General features: G+C 49.9%; 1 protein-coding gene across 2 annotated transcripts in view; it reads left to right on the forward strand.

Annotated features, from left to right (window-relative positions):
• SDK2 (sidekick cell adhesion molecule 2) overlaps window positions 1-12,803 on the forward strand; it is a 256,374-nt gene that overhangs the window by 177,506 nt on the left and 66,065 nt on the right. For both annotated transcript variants that reach the window (XM_025467876.3, XM_025467877.3), the window contains exons 11-15: window positions 1,471-1,638; window positions 2,608-2,710; window positions 8,891-9,067; window positions 9,432-9,568; window positions 10,154-10,301. In XM_025467876.3, coding sequence (XP_025323661.1) covers window positions 1,471-1,638; window positions 2,608-2,710; window positions 8,891-9,067; window positions 9,432-9,568; window positions 10,154-10,301 — 733 coding nt within the window. The remainder of the gene's footprint in view (window positions 1-1,470; window positions 1,639-2,607; window positions 2,711-8,890; window positions 9,068-9,431; window positions 9,569-10,153; window positions 10,302-12,803) is intronic.

Below are 12,803 nucleotides of genomic sequence, written 5' to 3' on the forward strand. Positions count from 1 at the left end.
ACTGAGGACAGTAGTTACACGCACCTCGGGCTGGCACGAGGGCGAAACAGGGGCATGCATGGGAAGAGCATGATGCCCAGCGAATGACGGCTGTGTGATGGTCATATTGTGGTGGCAGTCATGAGTGCACACGGTGGGCCCTCCCTCCCGGGCAGCATGGAAGGCTCCAGACCCCTGCACCAGCAGAGCTCAAGCGGTATCCGCCGCCGCCCCCGCCCCGTGTGCCCCTTCCACCCCCATTTCGGAAACTCGCCTTCCCAACTCTCCCCATGTACACACGCGTGGTCGCTCCCTCTCACCTCCACATCTGCTACACGGAAGCTTCTCGGCAGGACTCACTTGCCCACGCCCCGTAGGCCTCCCCATGACCCGCCTCCCCCACCGCCCCCCGTGGCTTTATTTCTCCACCTTCTAACGGATAACCTGCCTACTCATTCTGCCTATTGCCTGACACCCCAAGTCAGGGGTGTTCAGCTTTGCCCGCTGCCGTCTCTGTAGGGCCCAGGATGGGGTCTGACACATGGTAGTTGCTCCATGAGTATTTGGGAAATGAGTGTAAGCACAGACGGGCACGTGTGTGGACGCAGACACCCTCACCTGCCACGCTCACTAGTTCAATATTCCTGCACACGTGTGTAGAGAGATACACCCACAGACTTGCCCGTGAGGTTGCTCCTCTGTACAGACAGGTGGGATTTTCTTTAAGATAGATATAATCGGGGCGCCGGGGGCTCAGGCGGTTGGGCATCTGCCTTCAGCTCAGGGCATGATCCTGGGGACCTGGGATCGAGTCCCGCATCATCGGGATCCCTGCTCAGCTGGGAGTCTCTCTCTCTCTGTGCTCTCCCTCCCCCTCTCAAATAAATAAACAAAATCTTAAAAGTAAAATAAAATAGATGTAATCACCCAAAGCTGCCCTCTCAGGCTCCTGCACGGGGCCCGTCACCGCCAGGCCCCAGGACCCCCTCCCAGGCCCCGCTCTGCCCCCACTCCTTGCTGCCCCCACCCCTCACTTTCTCCTGCTCTCCTGAAGGTGACTCTCCAGAAGCATCTTGCCGCAGGATGCCCGTCACCACCTTGTCAGAGCCGTCTGCCCCCTCCCCCCGGCCCGGGTGCCAGCTGTCTCCAAGAGCTGTGCCTGGCTGCATCAGGAGACAGTCCCTGGCCTTCTCTGGTGAAGGGCAGACAGCGCGGTGGGTGGAGAGACGCCAGGAGACCCGGGCTCTGTGACCGAGTGCCCTTGTGCCTGTCACCATGTCGGAAGCCTATCTGGGCCTCAGCCCTGACCCCGGCCCTGCCCCCCGCCCCCGCCACCACCAGGGCCCTCCCAGCATTTCTAAAGCTGGGGGAACCCGCCTGAACAGCACCTGCCCAGAGCTGCCAGGGAGCAGGAGACGTGCGGTCTCAGAGGGCCAAGGGCTGCGTGCTGCAGCCCCAGCCCACCCCGAGCCCACCTCGTGTCGCCCCCAGGGGAACGCATCTTGGCCAGCGGCTCTGTGCAGCTGCCTCGCTTCACGCTGCTGGAGTCCGGCAGCCTGCTCATCAGCCCCACGCACATCTCCGACGCTGGGACCTACACCTGCTTGGCCACCAACTCTCGGGGGGTCGACGAAGCCTCGGCTGACCTGGTCGTGTGGGGTGAGTGTGCAGAGTGGGAACACTTTCCAGGTCGGTGCATTGAGTGTGTGCTGAGCCAGCACCTCCTCATCCACAGGGCTGTCTCACCGGGGTGCTTTTTGTAAGAAGGACGGGGGACAAATTAACCCGGAGCGGGGAGGGGGGGGGGGGTTGCCCCGGAAGGCCAGGCTTCTGCAGACGGTGCCGCCTGAGTGAGGCCTCTGGCCGTGCTTGGCCAAGTAGAGAGAACAGAGAGGCGCTGGGCAGCCGTCTTCATACACTGCAGGGCAGAAGTCAACAAACTTGTTCTGTGAAGGGCCAGGTAGGAACTATTTTAGGCTTTGTGGGCTAGACAGCCTCTGTCCCAACTCCCCTTTCATCAAGAAAGCAGCCCTAGATAATACTTCAGCCCACAGGGTCCAGCTCTGTTCCATTGCAAGTGTATTTACCCAAGCAGGCTGCCAGCCAGACTTGACCCTGGACTGTAGGGTGCTGCTGAGCCCTGCTTTAAGGAAACTTCTCAAGCCCCCTTGCATCGTCAGATGGCACCACTTGGGATCCACACCCAAGACAGACATGCCTGTGGGCCCCCCGTGGAGGCTGAGCCCCGATGACCGGGCATGCGATGCAGCAGACCGGGAATCAGATGATCCTATTTTTACCCTGGCTGGACCACTAATGTGCTGATCATCCTCACATTTCCATTTCTTCATCTCCCACCTGGGTTTCCGGGGGCAGGATTAAATGAGCCCCCGCAATGAACGTGGCTTCCAGGAATTCAGGTACCACGGAGGCACACTGTTCTTGTTAGCATTCTGGGATGCCCACTGTGGTAGGCCTGGCCACCTGCAGGGTCTGCCTCCACCTGCCCCTAGAATTCAGCAGCACAGGCCCGCTTCACCTGAAGATGCCTTTCCCATGCACCTGCATCTCACCTGTTCGTCTGGATCTACTCCCCTTCTCTCACCCTGTCTCCCTGCTGCCTTGCAGCCCGGACCCGCATCACCAAGCCTCCCCAGGACCAGAGTGTCATCAAGGGTACCCAGGCCTCCATGGTGTGCGGAGTGACCCACGACCCCCGAGTGACCGTCAGGTACTCCCTCTGCTGTGGCCCCAAGGAGGCAAAAGGGGAGGGCAGCTCTAGGGATAGCTGGGCAGGTGTTGACACCAAGGAGGTAAGTGTCGCTGTGGGGCCAAGCCACGGGCCTTGTGGGGACCACCAGTAGAGCCAGTGTGGGGCTGAGCCAGCGTGAACACAATTGGACTGTATCAGGGCAGCCCAGGTCAGCAGCACCCGAGAAGGGTGTAGAGGCCAGAACTCCTCCCAGGCTTGGGCTGAGGACCCCAGGAAAGGCTTCCGCAGAAAACTGTCCCTTCAGGGCTCTCTTTTGAGCTTTGGGATGCTGAGTACAAAATGTAACTGCTTCCTTAGAGACAGATATTCCCTCCATGTTGCTTCTGTATTTTATGGCCAGTGTCAACTGCCAAAGCAACTGGCATCGAGGCTGGAAGGGGCCGGGCGCTGGTGCCACTTGGGAGGCTGGGCCCCTACAGGGCTGGAGGCAGCTGCATCCTGGGGCACCATCTGGTGGCCACTAGGCATATGACAGTCCATACCACCACACGGAAGGGTCCCAACCACCCCCACGGAAGCCAAGGTTGGCATAAGGAATACTAGACTTTTAGACCCACACCCGTTCTCTTTAGACCCACACCCGTTAGTCCACTACCGGTCCCCAGTCAGAGAAACACCTCCTTGGACATTAAACATTGACCCTTTAGGATGGTCATCATATGGTTCCAGCATAAATGCAAACGTGAGCCTTGAAATCACATAGATGTAGTTAAAATATTGTCAACACAAGATCCAGAATATGCTTATTCCTGAGACTATTAAATTTTTGTTTTATATATTTATATCTCAACTGTAAAGATGTTCTCCAAGAGAACCCACATACCCTCCTACCACCATAGAACCCCGCTGTGGGTCTCAGACTCGTACATAAGTGGTAGCTATAACTTTAGCACCCATTAATTGAAAAGCTATATAACAATAAAAAGCTTATATTAATTCAGCAACACGTTAAAATAAATTAGTGTTTTATTTATTAAAATATTACCCGGCTAGAATTTGGAAAATACTTGCACATTTTATTCATTCTCTAAGCAATTCTTTTTTCTTTTTTTAAGATTTTATTTATTTATTCATGACAGACAGAGAGAGAGGCAGAGACACAGGCAGAGGGAGAAGCAGGCTCCACGCAGAGAGCCCGATGTGGGACTCAGTCCCAGGTCTCCGGGATGATGCCCTGAGCTGAGAGCAGACGCTCAACCGCTGAGCTACCCAGGCGTCCCTCTCTAGACAATTATTGATGAACAAAGGCATTCAGGGGCCTCTTGCCATAGACTATAGGCCCGCCTCCCAAGGATCCTCAGGGAGCCACACATGGAAAACCCTATTTCAGTTAACTGGAGTGGTCCTCACCTTCAAATGGAACTCCCCATTTGGGCTATCTTTTCTTGATGGGGAGAGAACACAGAATTGGTCTGTCAGGCCTCAAAATTGGCAGTTGGGGACCAAAGCACCCCCACATCTCCCACCCCTTCCTCAGAGTTGAAAACCCTGTTGGAGAAAGGGAGACAGAACATGAGAGACTCCTAAATCTGGGAAACGAACTAGGGGTGGTGGAAAGGGAGGTGGGGGGGTTGGGGTGACTGGGTGACGGGCACTGAGGGGGGCACTTGATGGGATGAGCACTGGGTGTTATTCTGTATGTTGGCAAATTGAACACCAATAAAAAATAAATTTATTTAAAAATAATAATAATAATAATAATAATAATAATAATAAAAGAAAGAAAACCCTGTTGGAGCTTTAGGGAACACAATGGAGGTGTTCCCTGACCCAGACGGGCTAGAAAGGACCCAAAAAACAACCAAGTCAGACTAACGTGGTGGCCACTTAATTCTGTATTCCGTGCCCTCCTCAAAATCAAGCAGGACCCAAGGGTCACGCCTGAGCAGAGGCAGGTTGCCCGTGCAGAAAGCTTCCAGACCTGCCTTAGGAGAAACTCTTCTGTTTAGTACTGAGCCCAGATCTAGACCCGCTCTGAGCAATCCACTTGTGGCCACTATTAATCCTAATCAATATTTCCATTGGCTTTTATTATTATTCAGCTAATAGACATCCTTTTTAGGAGGAAAATATAGAAAACGCAGATAAGTGCACAAAAAATGGGAAGGGAGAGAAAGAAGAAAAGTGGGTTTATCTGTTTCTCTCAATGAGAGATAATATTAGAGTGTCATTTATTTAAAAAAAAACCTAGAAAATGGTTTCTTTGTGTTTTCCCTTAAGAACCCATTGTGAATCTCTTCCCCTGTCAATAAATATTTTTGTATAAACCCCATTATATGATTATTCATTATTCACTCGTCCATTGTGTTGATGTAACATAATTTCTGTTACCAATTCCCTAATGCTGGATATTTGGATTGTATCTCAGTTGTTGTTTTTTTTTTTTTGCTAAAAAAATTGCGCCTGGGTGGCTCAGTCAGTGGAGCGTTCAATTCTTGATCTCAGCTTAGGTCTTGTCTCAGGGTCATGGGTTCAAGCTCCATGTTGGGCTCCATGCTGGGTGTAGAGCCTACTTTAAAAAAAAAAAAAAAAGAAACATCATGGTGAATGTCCTTGTAACTAAATATTTTTGCACTTCTTTGATTTCCTGAGGACTATTGAATATTATTTAAAGCTGAAAGAAGGCCTGAATATTGCTCATGAAAATTGTTTAATAGCCAGCTATATAATTACAGATGATTTTGGAAAATTTCTACCCTGAGTTAAATGGACTCATGAGTTGTTTCTTTTTTTTTTTTTCTTTTTTTTTTTTTTTTTTACTTTCTACTGTGGAAATTTTCAAACGTAGCCCAGAGTAGAGAGACCCAGATCATCAAGCCTTACTTACCCATCTTCCTTTTTTTAATTTTTATTTTTTATTTAAATTTAATTAAATAACATATAGTGAATTCCTAGTTTCAGAGGTAGAGGTCCGTGATTCATCAGTTGTGTATAACACCCAGTACTCATCACATCACATGCCCTCCTTAATGCTTACCACCCAGTTACCCCAGTTACCCGCTCCCCCTACCCCCTCCCCTCCAGCAACCCTCAGTTTGTTTCCTATGATTAAGAGTCTCGGGGATCCCTGGGTGGCGCAGCGGTTTGGCGCCTGCCTTTGGCCCAGGGCGCGATCCTGGAGACCCGGGATCGAATCCCACATCGGGCTCCCGGTGCATGGAGCCTGCTTCTCCCTCTGCCTATGTCTCTGCCTCTCTCTCTCTCTCTCTGTGACTATCATAAAAAAAAAAAAAAGAGTCTCTCATGGATTATCTCCCTCTTTGATTTCATCTTATTTTATTTTTCCCTCCTTTCCCCTAGGCTCCTGTTTTGTTTCCTAAATTTCACATATGAGTGAAATCATATAATTATCTTCTCTGATTGACTTATTTCACTTAGCATAATACCCCATAGTTCCATCCACATCACTGCAAATGGCAAGATTTCATTTTTGATGGCTGAGTAATATTCCATTATATGTATGTATATATATATATATGTGTGTGTATATATATACACATACCATATTTTCTTTATCCATCCTTTGTCGACAGACATCTGGGCTCTTTCCATAGTTTGGCTATTGTGGACATTGCTACTATGAACATTGGGGTGCAGGTGCCCCTTTGGATCACTACATTTGTATCTTTGGATCCGTACCCATCTCTTGGCCTCAGTCACTGTCAGCATTTTGCTCACCTGGTTTCCCCTATCCATCCCCCCAACACACACACATGCTTTTTTTTTTTACTGAAGTATTTTAAAAACAAATCTCAAGTGTGTAATTTCATCCCTAAATAGGTCAGTGTGCATTTCTTACTTAAAAGGACTTTTCTTGAAACATAACAACCACGTCCCTGTCCCATGTGACACAATGAATAGCCCCTTGATGTCTGCTGATACCATGTCACGGCATCCCTGATTGTCTGGAAGGTGACGTTTTAGAAGTTGGTTGGTTTAACTCCAGGCCCAAACAAAGTCCACACATTGCATTTGGTTGGTGTGTTTCCTTTATTCTACATGGTCCCCTCCCCCTCCTTTTTGTTTCCATCTGTTTGTTCACATGCAGTTAATTGGTTGGAGAAACCAGGTTCTGCAGGACAGAGGTCCAGCTAAGTTTCTCTATAAAGGGACAGAGAGTAAATATCTTAGGCTTTGAGGGCTATGTATCTTTTGTCACAGCTCTTCAAGTGTGCTTGCACTCACAAGCAGTGTGCAAACACATGGGCGTGTCTGTGTTCCAAGAAAACTTTATTTACACAAACAGGCAGGGGGCCACAGTTTGCTGACACCTACTGTAGAAGACCCCACATTCTAGGTTTGGCCAGTGACTTTTTCTTGGTGTGGGACACTTGTTCTTCTATCCCTTTTATTTCTAAGCAGATTCAAGTAACTGGCTGATTAGATTCGGGCTTAGTTTCTTGGGCACAGACACTCCACAAGTGGTGATACATCCTTCCTAAAACACCGCATCCCGAGGCGAAGACTGTTTCCTAAGCAGGAATTACTCTCTGCGACTAGATTTGCTTTTAAGTAAAATTCTACTCGTGCCATCCAGGCTGGCAAGGATGATTCTTTTCTAGCTATGGAGATGAATTGAAGGTGATTACTTCTGACAATTTGTAAATGTATATAAAAAGCCTTAAAATTTAACTCAGCAATCTCACCGCTGAAAATTTATCCTTGAGGAAGTGATTTAGGATGTATGAAAATATGTTGCTGCAAGGATGTTCCTCACAGCATTAACTATAATATCAGAAAACAAGGAGCTACACTGGGCACCCAACATCGAGGGGACCATCATGCAGCAGCTAAAGGCCAGGGTGTGGAAGTGTCACGTTACAAAGAGTTTATGATGCTTTGTTGGATGGGAAAAGCAGCTTTAAAATCAGGATGGACGGATGGCTAGCCAGCTATTGTTTACCTCCATGTGCTCTAAGCGTCGAAATACATGATGATGACTAACTTCCATTGATCCCTTACGACCTGAAGCATTTTATACCAACCCACACCATCCTTATAAGCAACCCTAGAAGGTGGGTGGTATTATTTTTCCTCGTATTACAAATGAGGAAACAAAGACACCGGGAGGTTAAATACATAAAGCTGGTTAAGGGCCAGGCAGCATTTGACCAGGGAATCTGAATCCAGAACACAGCGGCATTCTGGTACCATGCCCCTTGGGGCAGGGGAGAAAAGTCTGCAAGGTAGATGCTCAGATGTTACTTGTGGTTCCCCGAGATGGGAAAGCTTTTCACTTGTCTTGCCCTGTATTTTTTTTTTTTCCTATTTGTAGTTGCAATTTTCTGATTTTTTTGTTTAACTTAGCTTAAAAACATCACAGGCTCGTTCTCCTGGCAGCCTTACATTCTCGATCACAGGTAGTTCACGCACCTCGTGGCCCAGGCCACGCTTGTCCGCAGCTGACGCGTTGCGTGCAAAGCCGCTCAGTCCCCAGCCCCGCACCCTGCCCTGGCTCCCGGCACCCTGGCCAATCTTGCCGGGGGGGGGGGGGTGGGTGGAGGGCAGCCCCCCCAGAGCTGGCACCGCACCTTATGCTGATGACAGTAATAGTTGTATTTCCTCAAGAATCATTGCGGAGGAGATATTTCTTATTGTCAGGCACGGGCATGTGTGTAATTTCTCAAGTCCCTTTGTACTGACTGACCGAAGCTAAAGTGATTTTTTGGACACTAAAGTCCATTTTTCACAGTGATGCATTGATCTAATGATTCCCCTCATAAAACTAATTCCAAAATGTAGTCTGTGCGGAAACTTTAATTCTTTCTCCAGCTGTAATCTTTTAACCTCTTCGGAAGATTACCTTTTGCCGGCACTTTTGTGCTGGCTGCTTGGCAGTGGCTTCTGGCCAAAAGCAACACGGCTCTGACCTCGACCTGAACTGGAGGTGTAATGGCTTAATGTGCTGGACAGAGCACCCTGCGACGGGGATGGACAGCTGCAGGCTGCTCGGGGGCACCCCCCCAGCCGTCCCCGTGCTCCCACCTAGCACCAGCCCTGGGCGCCCCCCCTCCCCGGGTCTCTCGGGAAGCGCCCTGCTGCTTTCGGAGCTCCCCCCCAGACCTGCCCCAGACTGCACCCCAGCAGCACCCCCTACTTCCCTACCTCTCTTTCCTGACTGCTGCTTCTTCCCCGCAGGTACGTCTGGGAGAAGGATGGGACTGCCCTGGGCATGGAGAGCAACCCCCGCATCCGTCTCGACAAAAACGGCTCCCTGCACATCTCGCAGACGTGGTCGGGGGACATCGGCACCTACACCTGCCGCGTGCTGTCAGCCGGAGGCAATGACTCTCGCAGTGCCCACCTGCGCGTCAGGTGAGGGCAGCCTGCCCAGACCCCCAGCAGCGGAGGTGCAGGTGGCAATGGAAGGCTCATTTTGGCAGATGACCGGGCCACGTGTGACCTGGGTCCATCCCCCTCTGGAAACATACCCAAGCCTCCTCCAGGCCTCCCCCCACCACCACCCCACCTCAGTTAGGCCCTCTGTCAAGAGCAGGGGGGCTCTGGGTTTGGCCTTGGACACAGGGGACTACAGAGGCAGAGAGAAGAGCCTCCAGGTCGACGGCCTGAAGGCCAATTTATGGCTGGGCACGAGGTATCATGAAGTTCAGTGTGAGCCCCAGGTGCCTGTGTGTCACCTGACTCCAGACCTCACAGGTGGCGCTTCTGTCTCCTCCAGGCAGCTGCCCCACGCCCCTGAGCACCCCGTGGCGACACTCAGCACCACAGAGAGACGGGCCATCAACCTGACCTGGGCCAAGCCCTTCGACGGCAACAGCCCCCTGCTCCGCTATCTCCTGGAGATGTCAGAGAACAGTAAGCCCTCCCACCGCAGCCTTGGGGAGTCAGGGGGTTAACCCCAGGGCCAGGCTCCAGCTCCCCAACTTCCCAGTTCTGTGCCTCCAAGCAAACCTCCTGGAAGCCCCGGCTTCCCTGCAAAAGGAGCATGGGCATCAGCTTCCTCGGGTGGTTGACAGTCGCACAAGATCGTGTGTGCAAGGGGCAGGACCCGGGCCAGAGCCTCCAAGGCCATGGCGATTCTCTTGCTTTTTCTCCTCCCAGGCCCCAAGCTGTGAACTCCAAAATTAGCAGGCCTCATTTGAATGATGTTTTAAATACAGTGTGCCTGGTGCTCCTCAGGAGGGAAAAAAAAAAAAAAAAAAACATAGAAAAGATGTGCATCTCAGCCCCCATGAGCCCTCACTTCCTCCCCAGGACCCTCCAACCCCCTGGGACATGTGGCCAAGGGGACCTGTAAAAATGACATCCAGCCTTTCCTGGACTGAGACTGGGAGGCACTTCTCTGCTGGCCCAAATGGGGCTGGACCCCTGCTGGAAGGGTGTAAGGCGCCCATGGCCTTCCAGGATTCCCATGTCTGTCTCCACCCTCTGACCCTATAGATGCCCCCTGGACTGTGCTCCTGGCCAGTGTGGATCCCGAGGCGACCTCAGTGATGGTCAAGGGCTTGGTGCCCGCACGCTCCTACCAGTTCCGCCTTTGTGCAGTCAACGACGTGGGGAAGGGACAGTTCAGCAAGGACACGGAGAGGTGAGGGGAGCACGTGTTCTTCCAGGGCAGGTTGTGGGCGACCCCCTCGGAGGGAGGGCCCAGTAGCCAAGTCCCATCTGGCAGCGTGGGGCCTGGCTGTGTGCAGACCCTGGCCGCCGCCTCCTTCCTGGCCTCCTGGGCTTCCGTGCCCATGTCTGTAGAATGGGGTAGCATTAGCTGGCCTGCCTCACAGGGACGCTGCAAAGATGGAAGGAGGGGACCCAGGGGAGGTGCCGTGAGCAGTGCCTGGTGTGGGATAAGCACCCACCAGAGCGAGTGGTCCCTCTCACCAGGAGCTTGGCAAGTTCAAGGACCTGCCTCCTTCGACTCTACCTCTGCACGGGCATCATCACTGTCACATGGACGTGAGGTGTAAGGGGGCCATGGGACCCACACAGGTCTCTGTATCCAATGACTTGCACCATGCCAGGTCCTATTAAGCTTTCAAGGAGCTTTTACAAAATGAGGAAAATTAAGTGAAAAACAGCGGGTCATCCCTTTTCAAACATCACCGGGGAATACACGCTTAAGTGGGAGGTGATTCTTGCCACCTCAGCCCTGTAGGATGAGTGGTCACCTTTAGGGAGAAAGAAGCCATGGAGCGAGAGGTCGGAATGACAATAACACAAATCCCAGGCGCCTAGGTTGTATGCTGCTCTTTCCTTTTTTATGTTTCTTTTTATTTTTTTTCCATATTTGTTGAGATATAACTGACATATAATATGGTGTGAGTTGAAGGCAGACAGTGTGTTGATCTGATATACTTATATAGTGCAGTAGGATTACCACCACCGTGTTGGCTAACCCCTCCATCCCGTCACAAAATTACCATTTCCTTTTTGCGGCGAGGACATTTAAGATCTATTTTCTGAGTGACTTTGGAGTATAGGATATAGTGTTATTAGCTCTAATCACCATGCTATACTCCAGATCCCCAGAACTTACGAATCTTGTAACTGGAAGTTTGTGCCTTCAACCAGAATCTCCCCATTTCTTCCACCCCCTAGTCCTTGGCAACCACCAATCTCCTCTCCGGTTCTCTTAAATTCAACTTTTTTAAAGATTCCACGTATAAGTGAAATCAGACAGTGCTTGTCTTTTCCTGTCTCCCTTATCTCAGCATCAGGCTCTCAAGGTCTATCCATGATGTCACCAATGACAGGATCTCCTTCTTCTCGTGGCTGAATAATATTCCACTATATACATATACCACATCTTCCCAATCCACTCATCCATGGGCGGTGACCTAGGGTGCTTCTGTGCCTTGGCTGCTGTGACTAATGCCGCAATGAGCATGAGATCCTATTTTCATTTCCTTTGGATGGGTAAATACTCAGAACTGAGAGGGCTGGATCATACGGTAGTTCTATTTTTAACTTTTGGTGGGACTGCCATACTGTTTTCCATGGTGGCGACACCAGTTTGCATCCCCACCCCCCAACCAAGTGCCTGAGAGTTCCCTTCTCTCCACATCCTCACCAATACCTGTTACCTCTTGTCTTTTCGATGATGGCCGTTCCAACAGGTGTGAGGTGACAGCACATTGTGGTTTTCACTTGCATTTCCCTGGTGATGAATGATGTTGAGCACTTTTTCACATTTCTGTTGGCTTGTGTGTCAGTGGGAAAACTGCTAATGGAGATCTTCTGCCCATTTTTAAGTTGGGTTGTGTTTTTTGTGGGGTTTTTTTTTTTTTTTTTGCTCTTGGGTTGTATGTGTTCTTTATATATTTTGAATATTAATCCCTCACCAGATATGGGGTTTGCAGATGTTTTCCCCCATTCCATGGGTTGGCTTTTCATTTTATGGATTGCTTCTTATGTTGTGCAGGAGTTTGCTGAGATCCCATGTTGCTTGTGTTTTCAGTGTCGTATCCAGGAACTCACTGTCCAGACCTGTATCAAAGAGCTTTATCTTATGTTTTCTTCTAGGAGTTTTATGGCTTAGGGTCCTACGTTTAAGTCTTTAATCCATTTTGAGTTAATTTTGTGAGTGGTAAAAGATAGGGGTCCAGTTTCATTCCTCTGCATGTGACTGTCCAGTTTTCCCAACACCACATATGGAAGAGACTTTCCTTTCCCCACTGAGAAGAATTAATCGTGTTAAAATGTCCATATTACCCGAAGCCGTGTGTAAATTCAGTGCAGTCTCCATCAAAATTCCAATGGTGCCTTTCACAGAATTTTTTTAAAAAATCCTAAAACATGTATGGAGCCACAAAAGACCTTGAAGAGCCAAAGCAATCTTGAGAAAGAGCAGAGCTGAAGGCATCACATTTCCTGATTTCACACTATACTAGAAAGCTATAGTAATCAAAACAGCATGATACTGGCATAAAAATAGACACTTAAACCAATGGAACAGGATAGAGAACCCAGAAATAATTACTCACATATATGGTCAACTGATATTTTTACAAAGGAATCAAGAATGTACTTGGCTCCTAGATTCTCTAAAGTGTGTATGCAGACTTCTGGCTTACACGCATCATTTGGTTTTGCC

The sequence above is a fragment of the Canis lupus genome, chromosome 9, assembly GCF_003254725.2.
Source record: "Canis lupus dingo isolate Sandy chromosome 9, ASM325472v2, whole genome shotgun sequence".
In the NCBI taxonomy this organism is placed as follows: domain Eukaryota; kingdom Metazoa; phylum Chordata; class Mammalia; order Carnivora; family Canidae; genus Canis; species Canis lupus.